Source organism: Canis aureus, chromosome 1, assembly GCF_053574225.1.
Source record: "Canis aureus isolate CA01 chromosome 1, VMU_Caureus_v.1.0, whole genome shotgun sequence".
Lineage (NCBI taxonomy): Eukaryota > Metazoa > Chordata > Mammalia > Carnivora > Canidae > Canis > Canis aureus.
Genome location: NC_135611.1, coordinates 73077139 through 73101321, shown reverse-complemented (window position 1 = coordinate 73101321; position 24183 = coordinate 73077139). Strand labels below are relative to the sequence as shown.

Genomic DNA, 24183 nt, shown 5'->3' with positions numbered 1-24183 from the left:
CGCGGGACCAAGGGATCGCATTTTCTCCGGAACGCAGCGGGGGGGGGGGGGGGGGGCAGCCGAGCGGCGCGCACAGGTGGGGCGGCCCGGCGCGCGCGGGTGTGGGTGTGTGTGTGTGTGTGGGTGTGTGTGCGCCGTGGGGCGGGGGTGTGCGCCGTGGGGCGCGCGGGCGGGCCCGGAGCGCGGAGCCCCGGAGCGCGGAGCCCCGGAGCGCGGAGCCCCGGAGCGCGGAGCGGGAGCGGGAGCGGGAGCCGGGCACAGGGAGCGCGAGCGGGAGCAGCAGGGCCCGCCGCGCCGGGCGGCCGGGCGGCTCGGAGGTGGGTGGGCCGCGCCGCCAGCCCGCCCGGGGGTCCCCATTGGCCGCCGCCGGCCGCCCTTCGCCAGGAGGAGCCGCGAGGCCGCTCGCGAGCTGGAGGGGGAGCGCCCGACCGCGCCGACGCCGGGGCGGCCGCGTGGGATCCGCGCCCCCAGGCGCCCCCGCCCGCGCTCCCGCCGCCGCCCCGCTCGTGGCCGGCGCTCGCCGTCGGCCTCCGACTGCTCCAGAGGGACCCGCGCCGCTCCCGGGCGCCGGGTGAGTGGCCGCGCGCGCTCCCCGGCTCCTCCCGGGCCCCGCCGCCTGCTTTTGCTTTCGCCTCGGCGGCGGCGGCGGCGGCGGCGGCGCGGCGGGGTTTGCCCGGGCAGCGCCCGAGGCGCCCGGGCAGGCCGAGGCGGGGCCGGCTGGGCTGGGGAAGGGGGCGCGCCCGGGAGGCTCCCCCAGCCCGCGGCCCGGCGGGAACAGGTGGCGCGGGCCCGGCCGGGCGCTTTGTGTCGGGGCGCGGAGACGGGAGCGGGCGGCCGCGCCTCCTCGGCCGCTCGCCCCCTCCCTCGCCTGCTCCCGGGCGGCCGCTCGCCGGGTCGGCCGGGTAACGGAGCGGGAGTCGCCAGGAATGTGCCTCGGGGGACTGCGTGGCGGTGGCGGGGGGCGGGGGGGCCGCTGCGCCGCCGCAGGCGGAGGGGATGCTCGCGGCGAGGCGCGTTCCGCCGGGCCTGGCGGGGGCTTCCTTCTTCGCGGCGGCCCCGGAGGTGGGGAGCTGGGGGGCGTGTGTGCGCGAGGGGGAGGCGGGAGGCGGGAGGCGGGAGGCGGGGAGGCGGGGAGGCCGCTCACTTCCGGAGCCGGTTCTGGGCCGCGCCGAGCGCCCTGCCCTCGGGGACGCGGGCCTCGGGGTGCGGCCGTGCCGGGGCCCACGCGCGCGGCCGCGGTGCGGGGCTGGGGCGGCCCCGGCGCGGGCTTGACAAAAGGGTGCGCGGCTCCACCCGGCGGGGAGTGGTCGCCGGGGAGGGGTGGGCTTTGGCGAGCGGCCCCTAGCCGGGGAGGTCTCCTTCCTGCTCGGGTTGTCGTTTTTTTTTACCATTATTGTTATTGCTGTTATTTTAGAGGGCTGGAGACATGCATGCGGGGCCCACGGCGGCGCAGCGGCGGCGGTGATGGTGTGGGAAGCGGAGCTGAAGCGCGCCGGGCTTTGGTGAGGCGGGACGGTCTATCATGACTGTGTTCAGGCAGGAAAACGTGGATGATTACTACGACACCGGCGAGGAGCTCGGCAGGTACGAGGGGTGCCCGCAGCGCGTGCACCTGGGTCGTGGGAACGCATGATACCGGGGGCGCCGCGCGGTAGACGAGGGCAGTTAGAACCCGGCGGCTCTCCCTCTTCCTTCCGAGAGACGTGCAAATTGTAGAGAAAAGAGTTACTAACCCAGCGCAGCCTGGGGTCCAGAGATAAACCACCACCTCATCCAAGGGGCTGTGATGGAGAGGCAATTGCAGTGTTGGATGATGTTGCAAAGGGTATTATTGATCAAGACTCCTGGACGGCAACAGATTTCATTGTCTGTAGTAATTCTCGTCAGCTTTGGCTCTTCTAAGGTGAGGCAAAAGCTAAGATGTATTTTCACGGGGGGAACTAGAGCTTCTATGTGATTTAAACACAGTGCAAACTAATCAGTAGGCTCTTAAAATCTTAATACGCTCCTGAATTTTCAGAGTAATAGGAGCAAGTACTGGTAGATCATATATGGCGACTTGCCAGATGTTGGTGTCGGGTTTGGATTTTGAAACTTCCTCCAACCAGGAATTTAATAACCCATTTGGTGTTAGTGGTTGCTTTGGTTTTGTTCACAATGTTAAATTTTTGACAACTGGTTGGGAGTCCTATGTGGCTATCTGGATTCAGAGCTTACTTCCATTGCTGTGGGAGCCATGACTCTGAGGGCAAAGTTGTTCAGTTTCTAGGTGAACAAAGAATGATTATCTTGAGATGTCTCAGGGCTGGCTCAGTTTCCTCTTGACTGGGTGTTTGACAGATTGTGTTGAGCTCTGATCTAAGTAGCACAAAGCCCAGTTTTCACACTTAAATTTAAATTCAACATGAGAATTTGATTGTAGTGGATTTGTATTCAGTGAAGGATCTTGAAACAAAGTATATATTTACTTACACTTGTATCAAAATATGTATTTTTCCATACACACCTGATGTCCTGATCCTAAGCTTTTTCTTTATTACAAGGAAATTCAAAAACACTCATACCCTAAACTACCTAATGAGCGTGGAGCTTAACTAAAATTTTTTTACAAGTTCAAGTAAGAGTCGGGAATAAAAGCAATTTTTAAAAGGTTTTTGTAACGGTATTTCTCTATGTGTTTTGTATCAACTCAGGACATCACTTAGGAGAACCTGCACTTAGGAGGAGCTTATGATACACTGGAGATTTACTGAGTGCATAAGAAGGAAAGCCCTCAAAAATCATATTTCATGGATATGTTTAAGATTAAGGTTTAAGGGTATGTGGTTGAAGTACTTGGTTTAACTAGAATTAAATCACTTTACTCCTTTGATTTTCAGCAAGATGAGTGGTATATGGAGTTTTCCTACTGGGAAAAAAAAAGGTGAAAAAATATATTTTAATTTCATTTGTGTAATGTGGCCTGATTATATAAATTCTATAAGAAGGAGCTATTAAAGTTAGGCGAGCTGATTGCTTTCTGGATTAACTATATGACTCTTATTTTCAGTTAGATCTTTTGGTAGAATTCTGTGTTATGAGAAAGACAAAAAATGATGCCTCCCTGAGGCTGGTGGGGGAGTTTGTGATCTTTATTTCGTGGGCGAGATGACAAGCCCTCTGCCTCTGAGCTGGGAGTGGCTTGCTCGTTTGTCAGTACATTTCGCTTTGATTCTTGTTCAGAATCCGTTTCTGTATAACTTTCTCCTTACTATGCAAGATTAATTGACACCTCGTTTATGGACTAATTTGTGTGACCTATGGATTTGAAAGAAGGGTTCTGAAAAAGTGGGAGTTGGGTTTTTTAAAAGAAAGTATATATGCCCATCCATCTGATAGAGCTGCTTTTGCTTTGCCTAAAAATGGGGAAAATGGTTGATTTTAGGGGGAAGTTTTTTTTTCCAAGCCCTGTGATTTTTACATCTGCCTTGGATGTAGCCACTTCCTGAAAACAAGTCCTGACCTAAGATAGATATGAAGGAAGGAGGCTGCTTCGTGTGTCCCAGAAATGGAAATGGGCAGATATTTAGCACAAATGCAAGGCCCTTCCAAGCAGTAAGTTATACAGAGACCAGATTTACATTCACCACTCAATCTGGATGTTTCTAGGAGTCATCTAAATAATAGATACTCTTTTAACTTATGTATATGCTGAGACCGGGTTCATAGCCAGAGGAGGGAAGATGGGGCAACTCCGTATTATCATTATTATTATTATTATTATTATTATTATTATTTTACTTTTAGGAAAACCAAGAGAGTGTGTATGTGTGAATGAGTGTCTGTGTGTGTCTTTGTGTCTATGTGTGTTAGTGTGTGTCTGAATGGACTGCCCAGGACTGCTGTAAAAGCTCTCTGTTCCTGTAAAAACTTTATAAAAGATTCTGATTATTGCAGTAGTGATCCAGCAGAAAGCCCACTGGACAGATAGCCTGGTTCAAACTCCAGCTCTGCCACTTGCTAATCACCTTGAATAAGTCACTCACCCTTTCCGACTCACCCTGAGGATCTTCATTTTTAGTGAGAGGCTTAGAGGTACCTGGCTGGCTCAGGAAACCTCTTGTTCTCAGGGTCATGAGTTCAAGCCCCATGTTGGGTGTAGAGATTACTTAACTAAATGAATAAATAAAAACTTAAGAAAAAGTAAAAAAAAAATAAAGTGAGAGGCTTAAAGCTTATGTCATGGCTGTTGTGAAAATCACATATCTAACCCATGTAAAAGTATTTTAATCAGCAGTGAAGAGTTAAACCAATGCAGATATTATCTGCAGGACTGGCCGAGATGTGTGGGTGTTGCAGGCAGGCTAATTACTTGGCCTGCAAGTCAATTTTTGTTCAGGTGTCTGTTTACCAGTTTTGGGAGCAGAGGCCTCCTGGGTAAAGCGTCATGCATGGGGGAGACACATTGGTGTTGTCCTTGGCCTCCCCACTCTGAGTCTGAATAGAGCCACTTGGAAGAAACAAGTTCCTGGAGTGAACAGGCCCCCCATCCTTAGGAGACTGTGTGGTGGTGACCTTCTGTGTTGCCTCCGGGAGGCCCTTCGGGGTGTTACTCTCTGTCTCAGGAGGTGGAACAAAGCAGTGCTTCCGTCTCATGGAATGGGATCTGGGAGGAGTTCTTATGAATGCAGATTTCTCCGCCTGCATTATAGCTGGGTGTTGTTAATGCCCTGGGTGTCTGAGCTGCTCTGGACAGCTGGCACTTGGGAGGCTGCAGGCTGGCTTGTCCCACCATTGGGCTCCCATTACATGGTTGGCGGTAGTGCAGCCTAATCTGTGAGCTTCTAGACATGTCTCTGAGCACCATGTTCCTGGATACCTGGCCATCATTCCTCTCCCGCTGGCTGGCCTGACATGATCTTCACACCCAGGTCCTGCCTCCTGAAGAAATCCCTCCACGGTGATGTCTACCCTAGACTTGCTGTCTTAAAGCACTGTCCTGTGTGGGCACGTGAGTCCAGACTGCATCGTGCCATGCTGTGCCCTTGCTCTGTGTTGGCATCATTCTCGCGTTGCTTCTTGCAGCCAGCTTGGAGTTCCTCTGGTGAGCTCTGTGGTCTTTTCTCTCTGGGCATGCAAGGTGCTGTGTAACACCAGGCGAAAGTTTGGTCATTGCCTGGACTAGTGAGTGCAGTTTGGCAGGTGCAATATTGGGACCAGAACGGAGACTTAAGACATAAATGATGACATGGATGCTGATGCTGATAGGGAGGCAATGCACGGTGAGACAGACTCAGTACACTCATTTGGAAAGTGGGGAGACACCTACCTTTATAGGGCATTATGGGAATGAGAGACTGTGACTGTAAACACCTGACACATTGTCGCTGCCTGAGGTATTGTTTTAATAAACTATTGTCCCCATCCCAATGTTTACCATATGGTAGAGTCATTGCTTATTTGATTATGTGCTTTCCTCACAGGTTGTCACAGGGTTGCGATCTTGGACTTGCTCATCAGTTTGTATCTCTAAAGCCTAATTAGATCCATGTCAGTAGGGCCTCAAGAAATGCTCGCTGATCGTATGAATAGATGGATATACGTAAACACCACACACACACACGTGTGCATGCACACACGCACACATGCATGTACATACAGGTGGCCCTCAATCTGTGATGACCCCAGTGGAAGTTAACATAGGATATTACAGACTGCAGCTCATAAAAATAAAAGCTGTTTTTCCTTTTGTGTTCTTGGCGACAGAACAGTAATACACACAGCAGCGAAAATTTCCAAGCAGAAGATCCGCTTTGAGCAAAACAAAGTGGAACATAGATAGTTTACAGTTGTAGTAAGGCTCTGTCCTAACCCCCAGGAGTCAGAGTACATCTTTCATTTAGTTTACTGTGGACCACAGGGTGGGTCCTAAGAATTATGGTAGTCCTGCATGGATGGAAGCAGGAAAGACTTGGTGTGTTTTCTCTTTGGAAGTGGGAATCAGAGGCCCACTTGGTTGACCAGTGACATCATCCTCTAGGACTTAGCCAAATGTGGTTTTTTTTTGTTTTGTTTTTTGTTTTGCATCTCTGCTTCCACATACCCTCAGATGTTTCCTCTGATAGGAGACGCTGCAAAGTTTTAAGAGAGATAAAGTTCATATGTATTTATTAAAGGTAATGTTCAGTGATTTTTTTTTCTAAAGTATAGTTGACACAAGACACAATGTTACATTAATTTCGAGTGAACAACAGATTGAGAACCCTGTGTTATAGCTGCTCCCTCACTCGCTCTACAACACTATGATAACATTGCCAACTGTATTTTGTGTTCAGTGATTTTGAATTCTGTGCATTTTAGGAAGGTTTCATAATGGTCTTCCAGGTATGAAGGGAGGGCACAGTGATGGTGGTGAGTGGCAGTTTGGCTGGATGCTTCCTTGCCAACACTGAGAAGGCATCTCTGGACCACCTTGGCAGGCCTGCTTTCAGTGCGGTGGGGCCAGAAACATAGGAGGTTGAGGTTTTATTGATGGGGGGCCAAGAAGCATTGAAGCTTCCCTCTTCCCTCTATATCCTACTGCCCTAAGCCTGTACTTTACCCAGCCACTTGGGAACCCAGGCCCCATGACATTGGCTGCCCCTGCAAAGCCATGGAAAACACACTGTAGGCTTACAGAGATGGCTGCTCAAATTAATTTCAGTCATTACCTATGAGGGTTATATCAGGAGAGATGACAGTGTCAACATGTCCTCTTACCTCCTAACAAAGTTGTGGCCTTTTAAAGGCAAAGACCATTTCCTCCTTGGTGGAGCAGGGCATCTGGGTGGAGAGACACGAATGTGGATACCCCTGGAGGTGTATGGTGGGGGGGAGGCCTGAGCCCTGTGAACTACAAGGTCAGTTACATGGTCTGACCTCTTCAAAGACCCTCTGTCTCCTGCAGGGAAATGTGTTGTGAACTTTCACCCTCAATTCTAGCCAGCTGCTCTGTGTACCTAGGTTAACCAGGCGTTTTGTATAAATGCAATAAAACATGAATTTAGTAGAAACTTATTCCTGATCATGAGGCAAAGAAGCTGCTTATTGGTGGAGAGGTGCTTGCCTTGGTGAAGGGCAGCCAAAGGCCCCTCGGCACCCAGACCTGGAAGAAGCTGGAGGGATCAGTGGGTCCTTCCTTCTCATTTCATCTAGTCGGTGCTTAGACAGGTCAGGTGTCTCAAGCAGCTAGTAGTAAGTAGCAGGAGGTGGACCCCAAACCTTGGCCAGGCCTGCTTCGAATGTTCTTTACAATAGTTAGGATTTGGCAATTTTTCTTTTTCAGAAACTAGAGGACGCTGATATTTAAGGGAGGTGATTTGGCAGCCAGCTAATGCCAGTCCATTTTAAGATCTGCCCCGGAGGGGTGGTGAGGAACAGCTAGGGGTCCCTTCACTGAAGCTTTTATTCTGCCTGAAGCCAGAGGCTTACTGAGCTCCGGAGTCTCCTGGGCATATTCCTGCATGCAGAAACTTCTTTCCTTTTCCCAGTGGCTCGTGCCCCATGGTTGTGAATGATGTTAGTGTGTGGCACAGTTTGACCCAACTACCAAAGTTAATAGTTCAGCTTTTTAGAAAGTTCACAGGACACTCTTATTATTATTTAACCTTTGAGTAATGTAGTGTATACGAGTCATGGCTCTGCCCGGTGGGCCATCCCCTCAATAATACGCGGTTTCTTATTTCATTAAGTGGCACTGGTCTGTCTGCTTTAGAGCGGCTGTGTCATTGAGGCTTTATGTGGAAGGTAATACTTAATTGTTTACCTTCAGTTTATTGAGGTAAATTATCACAACCAGAAAGCATCATCTCTCAGCCTTGAAAGAGATGATATGACAGTATAATTAATTATAGTAACTTCAATTTATCACTTTGTTAACATTCTAAATGAATTCCTTTAAATGTGCAATTAGGAGAGAGGAGGAAAAAGAATTGCCATTCGGTTTTTCTATAATATCTAACTAAATGAGACGAGAACACTTGGGTCTGACTAGTAAGTCTTTCTTAGGTGAACCAAAAAGTGCTGTAGCCGTCTCTAGGTTTACCTTTTACAACGAAAACATCTAAAACCTAACATGGTTTGTGTCTTGTTTTCAATCCCGGTCCAAAACCAAACCAAACCAAACCAAACCAGTCACGTGCTAGTAACGAGTCTCTGGCAGTAGGTTGACCAGTGTGATCCTTGGTGACTCTGGTTGATCACTTCTCTTTTAGGTGATGTTTTAAGCTAGTGTGGCTTTCCGGATCACACTGTGGTCACTTAAACATAATACTGCCTCTGCCTGAGAAGTGACCATGGATCTTACCTCTCTGTCCTCCGACATTTTGAGTGTGAGCTTGAGGGATTTTATTCAGTAACCTAATGTATATTCAGAGGTGTCAGGAGAGGAGGTGGGGTGGATATGGTTGATTTTTTTTTTCTGTTTATAAACATGTTCAACTTTGGATGAGGACATAATGTGTGAGCAAGTGAATGCCAGGAGCTGCTCATCTCTGGTGTTTGAAAAGTTTATATTGATGGTGCTTATGTTCGTAAGCCTGGTGGTTTTTGGCTGGGAAATTTGGTGGTGAATGTGGCCTCTCTTTTGGGATACACTTTCTGTCAAAGTTACCTAATTATTCTTATTTAGATCTAATGGGATGAGCGAGGCTGGTTTATCTCAACTACAGTGAATATTGTGAGGTGTTCGCCAGCAAGGAATGAGCTAATTTCCATTCTTTCCCGTTGCTCACTAGTTTTTTCTGCAGCTTGCCATTTCCTGCCTTTGAAGCCATGCACACTTGACCTTTGTAACTGAAAAAGGGGTTTTGAGACCTTACTTCAATCTTCCATGCTCCCTTTTGAGGCCCTCGAGGATAGAGTTTTCCAGTTGAAAAATAAATGTAGGGAAAATCATCACTGCCCCTTTTTTCGATCTTTCATGGAAAGGATTGGCTTTTCCTCTGAGCTGCACGTCTGTCTGTGGCCAGGCTGTGTGTGCAGAAGGTAAGGTGACTTAGGTGAGGTGAGGAACAGCAGCAGAAGGATCTGTGGGGACAGAGACAGAGTGGTTGGGGGTGGGAGAGACCAGTAGTTGGAGCCGGCAAGTCCTCAGCTTCCCGCCCTCCTTTGAGAGGTTGCTTTGCCTCCTCTGTGCAGAGCTCCGTGTTTCTTTCTCTCTTTTGCCATCTGTGGTTACTGGGTAAGCAGTGTGTGTGTCTCTGGGAAAGTGATGGAAAAGGCCACAACCCTGCGAGTGTAGTTTTTAATAGGCTGAGAGTTACAAGCTGCTTCACTTTACCACCACCACCAACCACCACCAACAGGCTCAGCTAGGTAGTGCAGGTACACGGGCCCTGTTGAGAATAGACTTCTACCAGCTGACTGCCAATGTCGGAGATGCTGAATCGCACAGGTTACACAGAGGAGCTGTCTGTAGAAATTTGGTAAGCAAGACCCAAAACAAAAACGCTGAGAAGTCACTTGCTGCCCTACAGATACCACTTTATTGGTGCGTAACTCAGTATGATTGAAAGCAGAGCCTGCTCGGGGTTTCTGCCGGCCACCTGGGATGTGCATGTGCAACATCGTCTCTCTAAATATTGTCTTTGCCACTCAGAGTGTCTGGGATCACCATGCGAACTGCTATGGTGGAGCCAGGAACGTCTACTGAGTTTGTCCTCTGGGGTTGCGTCTGGATGGTCACGAGGGTGCGCCCTGCACCCTGCAGGGTGTGAGGCCCCGCTCCTGCCCGCCCACCGCCCCCGAGGCCATGCTCACTTGAGGCACTTCTCTCCTTTTTGCTCACCTGTCATCCCCTCTGGCTGGTAGCCTATAAAGTGACTGCTTGGGATCCTCTTCTTGGTGTTTCTTTGCCTGTAATTCAAACGAGCTTCGGGATAGCTGGGAGATGCACACCGCTTTCCCATGTAGCAGCGATGAGGCCTGGCTCTGAGCACCATCATGTATTTTCCCTCACGTAGAGCTTCCGGCAGCTGATTCAGGGGCTTGGGAGAGGAAGTGATTTAGTACAAGTGGAATATTTTTTCCAGGATGAAGTTTTATCAGGCCTCTCTCCCCGCCCCTCCTTTGGCGCAGAGGCAGCAGGGCTTGGCAGATAGAGTGGTGCACGGGCAAGCAAGCCCCGGGGTGGTGTGCGTGGAAGCACGACGTGCCCTGGTTTCACTAGATGTGATTCAGGTGTGGAATGAGTATGTCCTGTTTTCTGGATATTGCTAATGAGTGGGGACCACCCTCTTAGGTCTCATCTTCAGAAGCAATGTTCTCTCTTTGATGAAGACAGTTTTTAAAAATTATCTATATTAGAGAGAAGTCATAACCTGGAGAAAATAGGAAGTGATCGAAAATGGGTAAATAGGAAGTGACCCGGCCCTTCTCATTCCACGCCTTCTGTGGAGCAGGTCCCTGGCTATTCCACCAGTAAGGCTGCCTCTCTTAGTTTTTGTGCTCCTTAATAATTTGGAATGAAGAAGTGGCCACTTTGTGTACTTTTGCAGTTGGCTTATGCACATGATTTGTGGGTCTCCCTATAGACTGTGCCTTTCCTGAGAGTAGAGAACACAGCTTCATGTGTCTCTTCCATTGGGTGGGATTAAGCTTAACACACAGTAGGCCTTGTTTATTTCCCTTGGGAAGGTACATGTGCCGAAATTAGATTATGGTTCAGAGCTTCGGACCCAGAGCCCTGATTCTACAATACACTAGCTATTACTTTGAGAAACTCACTTAATTTTTGTGAGACTCACTTTTTTTCACCCGTTAGTTAAATGGGGATATGATCATACCTATCCCACATGTTGGTTATGAGGTTGTATAGAATGTGTGTGAAGTACTTGGTCCAGTACCAGGCACACAGTAAACTCTTGAGAAATGGTGGCTGGTTAAGATGGAGAGAGTGAGAGGGAAAACGAGGCAGGGAGGGGGTGGGGACTGTCTAACACGCTTCTTAATTTATGTGACAGAACCCTACCTTGCCTGCACTCATTCCTCCTCTCCCTGCTCAGGTTCCGGCTTGGACATCTAGGACATTCCATCCTTCCATCCTTACCCCTTCTCTTCTCCTTTCTTCTCTACCTTTGGCTGGGCTCATTCTGCTGAGTTCGACTTTGTTCATCTGCTCCGTCCTTGTAGGTGTGCGTGCCTCCCCCTGGGTCCATGGGCTGGACTCCCTCAGTGAGTCTGCCTCATGGTGTGGTAGATGGTCTTCGAGGTCCTGAGAAACAAGTTAGGAATTTAGCTGTGTATTCAAAAGTAGGTTGGGACGCCTGGGTGGCTCAGTGGTTGAGCGCCCGCCTTCGGCCCAGGGTGTAATCCTGGAGTCCCAGGATCAAGTCCCACATTGGGCTCTCTGCATGGAGCCTGTTTCTCCTTCTGCCTATGTCTCTGCCTCTCGCACTTTCTCTTTCTCCGTGTGTGTGTGTGTGTGTGTGTGTGTGTGTGTGTGTGATGAATAAACAAAATCTTAAAAACAAAACAAAAGTAGGCTGCTGGGGATAAGATGCCATCTTGAAAGTCCATCCAGGGGCACCTGGGTGGCTCAGTCAGTTAAGCATCTGCCTTGGCTCAGGTCATGATCCCAGGGTCCTGCCATCAAGCCCTGTGTTGGGCTTCTTGCTCAGCGGGGAGTCTGCCTCTCCCTACCACTGTACTTCTCGCCTCCCCCTGCTGGTGCTATCCCTCTCTCTCTCTTGAATAAATAAATAAAATCTTGAAAGAAAGAAAAGAAAGAAAGAAACAAAGAAAGAAAGAAAAAGAAAAGAAAGAAAAGAAAGAAAAAAGTCTACCTAGATGCCAAGGAAAGAGGGAGGGGGAAGCTTTTGTTAAGGAGGGCCTATTAAGATGGGAAGAGATGTGCCCAGGGCAGCCAGGGCTACTGCACAACAACCAGGCATCCCCTGCTCAGGGCTGCTCCGAGGACCAGCCCTCCTGGCTTCATTGGGCTCCCCGGACACGTCAGCATGCAGATTCAGCTTTCGTGTGGGTTTCCTTTAGTTCCTGAAAAGCCGATTTCATTTTTCTAGCTGCTTTTTAAGTTACAAATTGTCTTAAGCATCCAGACAAGACCCTGGGAATTTGATCAGAGACACAGACCACTGATTTTTGCCTCAGATCTTTATGGGAAAAGTGGTCTGAAATGAGCCTGCAAGCCCCTGAGCTCCTGACCAAGATGAGCTCGCTGCAGAGCACAAGACCTCTGGCGGGTCCGAGCCTCCATTCAGCTCTGACACGTACTGATTTAAGATGTGAAAATGAGTGTTTGGTCAAGCCCACATGGCCTGTGCCAAGAAAAGCCTATTAGGTTGGTGGCTGAAAGACTGAATTGTTAGGACTTACTTAATGGCCAGGAGGCCCTGCCAGCTGCTGTGAGTGAGGGCCCACTTACATGTTTGAGTGCCCATCCTTGTTCCCCTGGGCTGGGGTCTCGTTGATGCAGAGAACATGGCTGCGACATGAGAGGTCTCTTTAGAAGGACACTTCCTAATTCTTCAGGCCCACTGATGGATAGCTTGAGTTCATAGAAGTGACATTAGATGCTCACAGACTTGAAAAGGAAAATGATTGGAAGCTAGAAGGTGAGTTCAGGTGAAATATCTCCTCCTCCGCAAGGAGTGGCACAGCTAACTGTAAACAGGCACCGTACACAGACCGGTAAACACTACTTTCATGGGAGCCATACTATCTGGTTGTCACTTATTCCTTCGTCCAGGCTGGTTGGACATGTAATGACCCAGCACCAGATGAGGTGTTTGGCAGGACTCTTTTATCTCAACACTTTTCTTTTTTTTTTTCTTTTTCTTTTTCTTTTTCTTTCTTTTTCTTTTTCTTTCTTTTTTTTTTTAAAGATGTTATTTATTTATTCATGACAGAGAGAGAGAGAGAGAGGCAGAGACACAGGCAGAAGGAGAGGGAGAGAAGCAGGCTCCATGCAGGGAGCCCAACGCAGGACCCGATCCTGGATCTCCAGGATCACACCCCAAGCCAAAGGCGGCGCCAAACCGCTGAGCCACCGGGGCTGCACTCAAACACATTTCTTTTCTTTTCTTTTTTTTTTTTCTCAAACACATTTCTAACCACGTGTGGTAGACAGACTTTATACAGCCAATGATAATTGAAAACTCAAGAAGGGAGAGAAACCAAGGATGGAAACCTGTTTCTGGAGTTTGGGCAGGGAGAAGTCGCTCTGACCTAGAGGGGTCATTGATTTTTTTTCATTCATTTATTCAGATTCTTGTGGGGACATAAAAATGTAAGCAGGTGGGTGCCTGAGTGGATATGTGTGTGTGTCTCTATCCATATGTTCCCCTGGAAGAAAGTGGAAATCGGGAGTGAAGCAGGAGACGAGGAAACAGATTTACTGGGTACTCATCTAGACCAGGGGCTGGATGTAGATGTTGTTCTCCACATTTTACAGATCAGAAAACTGAGGTTCATAAAGACATCGGTGTTGGCTGGTGTATATGGAATGGCAGAGGCGACCGTTGGATACCCAGACTGCTAACCCGCGTCTGGAAATTGGGCTGTGGGGTGTGCAGCTCACTTTGTGTCCTGTTCCTTGGTCACTGTCTCGGAAGGGATGCTTAAAGAACTTGACAACATCCAGTGTAGCGCCAGCTCCTTTGATGTGTTCAGTGCAGGTTTCCTTTGTTCCTTCTACACCTGGCATGTCTCAGCTTCGGCAGTAATGACAGTTTGGTGGGGTGCTTTGTGGGGGGGTGCCGTCTGGTACGTGGTGGGATGTTTAGCAGCATCCCTCACCTCTGCCCACTGGATGCCAGCAGCACCCTCCATCCCCCAACCTGTGACAACCAGAAATGTCTGCAGACATTGTTAGATGTCTGCTGAGGGCCGCCCCCCTCCCCACCGCCCATTGAGAATGACTGGGCTCCCGCATCAAATCAAGACAGGGAAGTGCTGAGTAACAGGCCTGAGGGCTGGAACTGGTGGTTGGCAAACAGGATCCTGCACCCAGTGGGCAAAGAAGACATCCTTGAAGGAAGCTCTTGAAATTGGTGTTCTGAGCTGGGGAATGAATAGAGCCGGTGGCCAGGTGGCTTGATCAGGGGGTCTGGGGCAGGTGCTGTCTGACGTCCTGTTCTAGAAGTGGATGGGTCTGCTGTGTCCCAGAGGCCTGGGGTGGGACTCACAGTGAGTGAGACCTAGAGAGGCTCCCAGTCAGACTTCCAGATGTCTCTCCCCTGGGCGTGGGAGGTACCATGGCTAAGATCTTGGTTTCTGCTGTGCCCCACCCTGCTGACCAGGCTACTGTGAGTCATAGCTAGGCTCCTGTTGCTGCCTGACCCTGGTCCACCCTACTCTCTCCCAAGGGTGGCATTCTGCTCCTGTCTTGATGACTCTGTTTTTAACCTGCGTAATAGGTAGTTACTTTTTTTTTTTTTAATATACTGATTGCTAATTTTAAGTAAAAGCTAGAGACCTCCTACCTTTTATTCTCTTTTCATTTTTTTAGCTCCTAGTTTCTGCCTCTCTAGCAGAGTGGATGGTATGGCACGCTGTGTGACTGTGTGGCTGTGGGGAGCCCATATGGCTTAGTGAGGCCTCACCGATCCCTTCCTTCTGGCAGGGCTTTAAGGGTAGAAGGTGAGGTCTGGAAGACCCAGGCAGGAGGTGTGAAGAGTGCTGTGCATTGTCCCCCAGCAACCTGGGGACAGGGTACTTGTATAGAAGTCACCTGGGGAAGCTTGCCAGAGACGGAGTGTGTGAGAGGAACCAGGTTTGGGCAGTGTTGTGTAAAAGGGAGATGTGTCAGCCCAGGGTGCTGGCAGGAAGCAGGTTCACTAACAAGGGTTCAGGCGAAGGTTTTGGGATGGCCAGATACTCACTGATACAGCTGAGGCTGAGCTGGAGCCCCCAGGGAGAGCTGCCTGCACCTGCCATGTCAGGGAAGAAACAGCCCTATGTCTCTCTCCTTCCCTCCACCCTCCTGCCAGGGCCTCCGGTTAACCACCTGCGGGGAGACACAGTGGTGCAGTATATGGGGGGCAGCCTCCTGCTTGGGCAGAGAAGAATGAAGAATGCCCTGGGGGTGCAGGGTGGAGATGGATGGATGGACTGGGTGGAGGATAATCACGAGAGGGACATCGATTGGTGGCAGAAGTGGGTGTGCAGGTTGCTGTTTCCTCTGTCGTGCAGGTGGTTGGAACATGTGGGACCTTCCTCTCCCCTCTGGGTGTAGGTTTATAGTCCCTCTCCCCCAGGGGGTCACCCTGAGCACCCCGCTTCAAAGTGATGCCCTCCTCTCACAAACTTCTGGGGCAGATCCTCTGTGGCACAGCCTTACGACATTCAGACTCCCTGTCTTTGTGTTGCTGGTTATCTGCACGCACGGGGTGTGTGTGTGTGTGTGTGTGTGTGTGTGTGTTCCCTGGACTGTAAGCCCTTCAAGATGTCATCGTTCTTTTGTTCCCAGCATCTTGCAAGAAGGTATTCCTGGAATATCTGTTGTTGGACGATCAGTTCCTGAAATGGTCACACAGACTCCTGAGTTATGAAGGTGGACAAATAATCACTAACAAGTTCAGGTGCTTGGGGTAACACTGAGCAGTGCCAGCCCTGTAAGGGTCCCCATATCACACCACCACCTGCAGGGGAGGACGTGGACAGAACGGCTGTGTGTAGTGATATTGTCCCCAAACTCTGCTGGTACTTTTGAACATGTCAGGTATTCTCAGTGTTGTGTATGTTTCAAGTGTGGGGATGAGAGTGAAGTGTGGTTGATCCCATTCTAGTCACAGCAAGGGGGCTAGATCGTGCAGGCAGTGGGTGCCAGGTCCCGATCGGTCCCGGGTCACAGCCATGCGGAGCCGGGACTAGCCTGTATGGCACAGCTGCTTGCGCTGGAGTGATTGCACTGTGAGGGTGGACTGCTGAGGGACTTGGTGTGCAACCTCCTCGCCGTCTGCAGTTGCCCTGCTGTCAGTTCTGTCACATTTGTTCTCTTTTTAAAATAATGCTTGAAAATTGGGGCTTCGAAGAGGAAAAAGGAAGTCTTAACAGAGAATCAGCTTCTTCCTCAGTAGATTTTAATTGATTCTAGTATGTGTAGAAAGGTGTAGCATGTGTTCTGGGATAGGGTTTAATTATGGTTTAAAATTAGTTCTCCAGGAAGTGCTTGCAATCACACTCAGAGAGGAGAAACGGCAGTTCTGGTGGGATTGTGTAAAGGCTTGATGGGGAGACAGGCATTGGTCGCATGAGTCTCCTCCCTGCTTGGGGCCAGTAGCGGGCTGGCTGGGCAGGGCCTGTGAAAGCACCCGAGGGTGACCCCTCAGCCACCCTTGGGCACACAGGGGCAGGGGCAGCTGGAGACAGTGTCTAGCCCTTGTTCCTGGGATTGCACTTCCTTGGCAGCAGTAAACATGACAGGCAAGAAGACAGGTGCCCGAAAGCCAAGGGGAAGGTTGTCATGAGCAGGTATTTTCAAGTCAGCCACTGTGGAGTGGGAAGAGTCAGGGTAGTGGTAACAACTGGATTTCAACTTTATTGCTCCTCATCAACCCTTGAAGGTAGGTAGGAAGTGTTTAGCTCTTAGAAATTGGGAGACAGCTCAAGGCAGCAGAGTTCAGGTCAGCAGTGGTTGAAACGTGAGCTTGTGTGTACGTGCATACATACGTGTGCATATAATATATGCATACATGGATGTGTCTACACGTGCACACATGTATTATAAACTTGATGGATATGAAGGATGTCTAACACACAATTTTACAAATAGTAAAATATGCATCCTGTATTGGAAATTCCATATAGCCGAGTTGAGTCTCACAGAACGCTCTCCTTGATGTTTGCCTCTGCTGACCTGTGGTCGACAGTGTTGTGACACATGAAGTTGCAAACCTGTCTGCTAATTCTTTTCCCAATAAATTTTTCACCATCAAATCTGACATGTGATCTCCTGGTGGACTCTCTCTCATCCTTGTACAAATTATATTCATTGAACTCAGCTGTTTTTCACCTTCACCCCCAGTTGCAGTCGTGCTATCTCGTTAGCTTTCAGCGTCATCGCGAGGATCAAGACGTTGTCTGACGCTCCGTGATTTAACGGTGTCTGTGGTTAACATGCAGCTGTCCAGATCCCTGCAAAGTGAACAGGGAGCTCTCCTGAGCTGGCAAAGGCGGGCTGGAGCACTTTCCCTAGTCCATTGTTAAAATCTAGAAAGGAGGTGCTTGTCTCTTTTACTCCGTTCCCAGGATGATGCTGAATGTCTGGTTAGATATTCAGAAAGTACTGGTAGCAAGAGAGAGTGAGGTTTCCAAACTGGAGCTGGGAGCCAGTTCGTGAGAACTGGCTGTACCCCGTTATTTTTGGCAGGCAAGAGGAAACTCAGGAAAGAAGGGGCTCCAGAACCAGAGGCGGTGTCCACTTTCAGGACCACTGGCAGAGCCCTGCCCTCTGGTGGGATGTCAGCCCTCGAACAGTGTGAGACCAACAGGAAGGGAGAAGACAGCCTCTCCTTTTGTGTCTCTCTTCCAGCTTCATGTAAGCTGACATTTTTCTTCTTCTAGGAAAGGGAAGGCCTTCTCGTCTGGCAGGGTGGTGACTTCTGGTAGTCATCAGTAGCCAGTGGGGATGACGAGTCATGGGGAACAGGAGAGTTATAGCCCTGTCTTCTGGAGCAGGTGGTGCCTTCACATGGCACAGAAGTCAAAGGGTCTGGGCAGGAAGACATAGCCCCTGTCTCTCTGTCTTCCAGGCACCAGCAACTCAGCTTCTTGGGATCCATCCAGACAGTCTCTGCACATTTAAGTCAATAAACGTATAAATATTTTCATGTTTTTTACTGAAATGGTATCATGCTGTTCATTTTGTTCTGCACTGTTTTTTCCTTTTTTTTTTTTAACCTCACAACATCTCGAAATCATTCTGTTCCTATACAAAAAGAAATGCCTCTTTCCGTTCTCTGGGTTTACCATAATTTGTTTAACTCTTGCCCAATCTATGAACTTTTAGGGATCTTTCCTAATGCTTGTATTACAAATAATTCTGCAACGAATACCTTTGTGTAAAATGTTATAGTTATTTATAGGATAATTTCCAGGAAGTGGAATTGCTGGATCAAAGGTGATCAGCCCTTGTCATTCTGGTAGATATTGCCAGGTTGTTCTTTTTAACTACCCAGCCGCCCATAATCGAAAGCCAATCTCTCTAGTGTCTTCCATAACTGTTGGGTTCTTGCCACTTTGTTGAGTATGGTTTCATTAATTTTTAAATATGAATGAGTGTAAGCTGCTTTTCATGAGTTTAAGAATTGTTTTTGTTTGCTGTGAACTTTCAGTACATACTGTTTGCTCACTTTTCTTTTCCTTTTTTAAAGGATTTTATTTATTTGACAGGAAGAGAGAGAACGCAAAAGAGAGAGCACAAGTAGGGGGAATGGCAGGCAGAGGGAGAAGAAGCAGGTTCTCTCCTGAGTAGGGAGCCCAACATGGCTAGATCCCAGGACTCTGGGATCACAACCTGAGCCAAAGGCAGTTGCCCTACTGAGCTACCCAGGCGCCCCTATTTGCTCTTTTTTTTAATTTGCTCATTTTTAAATAGCTTTGTAGACCTCTATTAATTTATAGGGACTCTTTATGTATGAAAAATAGCTTTCAGGGGTGCTTCAGTGATTCAGTCAGTTAAGTGTCAGACTCTTGATTTTGGCCCAGGTCATGACCTCAGGGTCATGAAATCGAGCTTTGGGTTGGGCTCTGCACTGGCTGTGGAGTCTGCTTAAGATTCTTTCTCCCTTTGTGCCTCCCCTCAGAAAAATAACTTTCTGTCTATGATGTGATTTGTACATATTTTTTCTAGACTATTATTTGTCTTTTGACTTTGTCTCTAGTGTTTTTCCTCCCATGGATACATGTTTGTATTGTGGTACAATTCCATAAAGTAACACTTTCCATTTTAACCATTTTTAGATGTGCAGGTCATTAAGTGCATTCACATTGATTGTGCACCATCCTACTGTCCAGCTCCAGAACTTTTTTTATCATCTCAAATGGATGTTTTTTCAACATGTCAAATTTTATCAAACTGTTTTTTTCATCTTTTGTGGTTTTTGTGTCATGGTTAAAAAGTCCTTTTCCACTTTGAGTTTTTTTTTCCACTTTGAGTTTATTAATAAATAATTTTTCTTGTTTTCTGTAGTACTTTTGTGGTGTTTTACTTAAATTTAAAGGCATGATCCATCAGGAATTCATTTGGATATAAAGTATGAGGTATGGTTGCAGATATATTTTTTCCAGATAGTGAGCACTTTGATTGCCATTTGGTCATCAAACATGGTTTAAGGACAAGCTGGATTCAACTTGGCGGGGGGAGCAGGGGTGTCTGGCACCTCAGTAGCTATGGGGAAACAGTAAAGAAGCCATTTCCAACAGTCCATGTAAACTGGGGGGGTGGGGGGGGCTTCTGAAATGAGCCTGACCTAGATTGAGGAAATCTCATTCTAGGAAAACATGAGCTCCTGGGTATTTATGTTTGCTAACTTCAAATAGAATAACAGACATGCTCATCAGTACTTTGTCTGAACTTGCTGAAAGACGGTCTATTTGTACTGCTGCTGACACAGTCGGATAGGATCTGTACAGCACACAGGATAGAACTTCCTGTCTCTCAGGCGAGGACGAGCACTTCATGCCCTGCCACAGGCACTGAAGGAGGCTAGGGAGGGACAGGCATCAGGGCTGAAATGCAGCGCATACTCAGGGGCCTCTGCCAGGAAGAGGGGGGCACCTGTTTGTAATTCCCCAAAAGCCTCCAAATAGGCCAGAGGTGTCCTGACACTAGCAGCCAGTCTCCTGAGTCTCTAGACCCACCAGCAACTATCCTCCAGGATATGTCCTCCCAGGCTCCTGGAGAGGAGCATCCAGGAGCACCCCAGCATTCCAGCTGTGCTGGGCTGCTGAGCCCCCCACCCTCAGGGTAGGTGGCAGGGCTGGGGCGTCAGAGCCCCCAGGTTGGTTTTCTCAGGTGGCTGGCAACAGAGACATTATTTCTGTGTGTTCCATGAGGTGGGGTAGGAAAGGTTGGGAAGCCTTGAATTTGCATCTTTCTCAGAAGCCTGAGGTGGAGCCAGGGTGGGTTCCCTGCCAGAAGCACCTGCTCAAGGAATTCCAGGGGACACCAGTTACAATACATTCATATCCCAAACAACATGACTGGTATGTCCTGTGGTTTTCCCAGGCCCACCTTTTATCCTGTGGTAGCCTGTGGGTGGCCCTATAAAACCATTGGGTTGGAGGAGTATGGGTGGGAGTTCTAGGACTTTCTGCATCTCTATTTTTCACTGTGCCCAGCTCAGAAATGAGCTGAACTAATGAATGACCAAATGCCAAGTTCTAAAACCAAGCAGAAGTATTTCTTTTGTTAAGGCAGCTGTGTCTAGGTTGAGGGCTTCTGGTCTACCTCTTCTTCGGTATGTTTTCATCTCTTCTCTCCAAGAGCTCTCCAAGATCTGGTACTATGGCTGCTCTGCTCATTGCCCAGCTGTCTACCCACTGTGCCAGGCATCCCTAGAAGCTTGCATGTATGAGAACCTTAGTTTCCTTGTTGCTCTCACCACGGGATGAGAAATCGGTCATTCTGAAGGACATGACCAGTCAGTTGAGCCATTGCTATACAGACAGATGTACGTTTCTTTTGAAATATTAAAATGAGATTTACCTGGAAACGTTAAATATTTAACTTCTTTGTTGAGTTTTGCTTTTTTTCCCTGGATTACGAGATTTTTTTTTTCCCCAGGTATAATTTGCATGCAGTGGCATTACACTTGCTATCGAGCAGTTCTAGGAGTTTTCACAAATCCATGTTGTCATGTGACTTCTAGCATAGTCAGAATATGCACTTGTTCCCTTGTCTCCCCAAATTCTCTTGTGCCCCTTGAGCTAGCACCCTGCCTCCCCACGGCATCTGGCAGCCACTCATCAATTTTCTGTTCCCATGGTCTCATTTCTGAGAATGACATAGGAATGGAGTCATGGTGTCTGTGTCTTTTAAGTCTGGCTAGCATAGTGTGTTTGAGATGCATCTGTGTTGCTGGGATAGCATTCATCCCCTTTCATCATTAAGCAGTATTCTGTGGGATGAGTATGCCATAGTGTATCTATTCACCAGGATGAAGGATATCCACAGGATTCCAGTGTATGACTGGCATTTTGACTCTTTCCATCTGTTAGTGGGTGGGAGGATTTCTAGAGAATCACTGTGGTACTAATCAATTATGTTTGGTATCTTTCTTCAGGGTAAGGTTTTTTGGCCAGCATCCCCCAAGACACCTTCTATAATTGTGCATTGAATGGTCCTTTAAGATGATGGTGGTGGTAGTGGTGTCCCCATGCCCAAGTCTAGTTGACACTTCCCCACTCAGCCATCTTTAATTATTGTCTACTGCTCTCTCTCATGAGTGACATACCTTCTTTGATGTTGAGGCCAATTAGAAATGTTATAAAAGTGTTTCTCTGAAAACCCGGAACCCACACTAGACCATCTCCATATTTGTTTTCTACTTCAAAGACAGTGGAGAATAGTTTGACACAATTTCTTTCCTTTAGGACAGGAGATGGCTCTTAGCAGTAGGGCCAGGGAAGAGGGGACAGAAAGAACCCCCTGATTACATCAGTCTCGGGCAGCCTGGGGAACTGGACACCTGAAGGGTTGGAGGGCCAATGATGTTAGCTGTCTCTGATTATTTAGCTGATGGAAACAGAATTCTGTAAACACTCTATGAGAGCAAAGCCTGGAATACGGCTGTACAGTCCAGGGAGGAGAACTGGTGTCTGCACACTTCACTGACAGGTTGTGTCATTTCGAGCGACCCTCTGCCTCTTTAGGTGATGGTCTCCCTAGTGGCTGAAAACATCCCAGGAGTGGCATTGAGGAAACTTGGCCTTGGATCGTGACATTGTCATCTTTAGCACTGTGTATATTTATTTCAATTTCTCTTTGTTAGGATGAGGGGCTTGGAGAGGATGGGCCCTGGGGATCTCTGACACTGATCTCACCCTCTTCAGATTCCAGGATATCGTTGCTCTTTGCACCTGCTGGGTCTGTGAGTCTAGAAACAGCAGCGTGGTGCCTCAGGGATGTCATGCTGCCCTCACTGCTCACGGGGTGTCTGAGGGTGATTGTGCTTTGTCGTGGGACATGCTGAGCTGGCCGAGCCAGCCGCCCTGGAGAGTGCAGGTTGAGCAGGCCGCAGCCCAGGTGAGATTCAGGGGAAACTTTGCTGACTCCAAGCCTGGAAGGAAGGCAGTCTGACAAGATTGCTAAGGACGTTAAAGCCCATATGTCAATGTGCATGCAATATTGTCTTCCGCTAGCAAATACATCGAAACACAAACCTAGTGTTTGTGTTACCAAACATGGAGCTTCCTTTTGAGCCTTTAGTGGCTGCATTATTGGGACTTCCCTCAGGTGGTTATTTCACATCCTCCTTTTCTTGCGAGTGACATTTTAAAATACTTCTCCTTTGAAGCACACATATTAGGCCAGGCTTTGCATGTTAGGCCAGGAGAAAAGCCGAGAAGGAAATGAGATCTTTTGGTGAAGATCTTATCTGTAAGGGATCATTTGCCAACCAGAGTGCAGAAATCACTCATCCTCCTTCCCTGCTGCATTCCTAGTGACTTTGAAATGGAAAGTCAAATTTCAGATGTCTCCCTGTTGCCCTGGCGTATCCCCACACTACTTCACACTCTTGCAGGCACAGGTAGTTTGAATCCCATGCATGGATATATGTGGCCAGCTTTGCACAGAGCATGCTGGTAGTTCTGGTACTGACGTGCGGTGTAAGACTAACGTCCTTGCTTAGGCACTCACCTAAGTTAGACTTTCGAGAATGTCAATGTGCCTGAGCATTTCAACGCTTTGTCCCTTGAGAAGCCTGTCATTAGAAGATGTTGTCTGTTCCTTCTTCCCTGTGTGCTCTCCCCACGGAGCTACACACTGGCCCCCACCTCTTTTAGCCATTGCTCAGATGTCACTTTCTCGGTGAAGCCCAACTTTACTGCCCTCTGAAAAAATCTGCTCTCACTCCGCATTGCACACCATTTTCTGCCCTACTTTCCCCCCAGCACTTAGCACTTCCTAGCATGCTATTGACATAGCCTATCTTGTCTTTCAGAAAGTTAAGGGTGTTGTTTATTGTGCGACTCTTTCATCTGAGATCTGTGTTTTATTCCAGGTCTCTTGAACAATGTCTGACACACCATAGGTTAGGGAGTGAAGTTAGGGAGTGAAGGAACGCATGCTTGAGAGGATACATAGCACAGTTCTTGGGTTATTTAGTTTGCTTTCATTTCTTGACTGCAAAGCCGGAGGGAAGGCACAGGTTACATTGGAGGAGACCAAGCTTTATTTATTTACTTATTATTATTTTTAAAGACTTTATTTATTTATTCATGAGAGAGAGAGAGAGGGGCAGAGACACAGGCAGAGGGAGAAGCAGACTCCTTGCGGGGAGCTTGGTGTGGGACTTGATCCCAGGACCCCACGATCACGACCTGAGCCAGAGGCAAGTGTTCAACTGCTGAGCCACCCAGGTGCCCCCGGAGACAGAGCTTTAAAGTTCATGGGTGCAGCCTACATCCTTTTTACTGCAGGCCTGACTGCCTTGAGGCTGCCTAGAGCAAAGAAGTGTTCAGCCCCATCAGGCTCAGGCTGGCCCAGGAGAGCCCAGGAGGAGAGCTCTTGGTCGCCTGGCCCTCCCTACAGGTCAGGCTCTCTCTGTTGTGCTGGGATCTGGTCCCTGCTGTAAATCTCCTTTTTTGTCACCTCTGGCCTTTTAAGTTTAGGGTTTCAGGAGAAATGTTGGTGTGGGGAGTATCTGATGGTTCCCTAACTTCTCAGAACCTCTGCTTTCTCATCTGCAAACCAAAGATGGAGAGAACTGCTTTAGACACCTGTGAAGGTTACATCAGAGAATCCCCATCAGTTCTTAATGCAGCGCTATGCTTGATTTTGAAGCTCCCCCCCACTCCCTCCCCACTATCATCTGGTAATTAGAATTAAAAAGCATAGCCTGATCTTGTCCCCCTCTTTTCCCTAACAAGAAGCTGTTTGGTTTTTCTCATGTTCTGTGTAATTATTACATCTACCACAACATATGCCATAGCAACACAGCTTTTTCTGGGATGTGAGAAGTAAGCTGAACATGGAGTCCA

General features: G+C 48.6%; 1 protein-coding gene and 1 long non-coding RNA gene across 2 annotated transcripts in view; one reads left to right on the top strand and one right to left on the bottom strand.

Moving 5' to 3' along the window:
- Positions 1–508: 508 nt before the first annotated feature.
- The window catches only part of DAPK1 (death associated protein kinase 1), a 169671-nt gene continuing 145996 nt past the window's right edge, over positions 509–24183 (top strand). Inside the window, exons 1-2 of the mRNA XM_077904609.1 lie at positions 509–575; positions 1417–1584. Of these exons, the coding sequence (XP_077760735.1) occupies positions 1523–1584 (62 nt within the window). The 5' untranslated portion in view covers positions 509–575; positions 1417–1522. The remainder of the gene's footprint in view (positions 576–1416; positions 1585–24183) is intronic.
- LOC144317746 (uncharacterized) lies at positions 7964–14245 on the bottom strand. The gene is made up of 5 exons (XR_013383725.1): positions 14163–14245; positions 13556–13814; positions 10988–11230; positions 9806–10004; positions 7964–9045 (listed from the first exon to the last, which is right to left on the bottom strand). It is a non-coding gene; the product is annotated as an uncharacterized LOC144317746 (long non-coding RNA).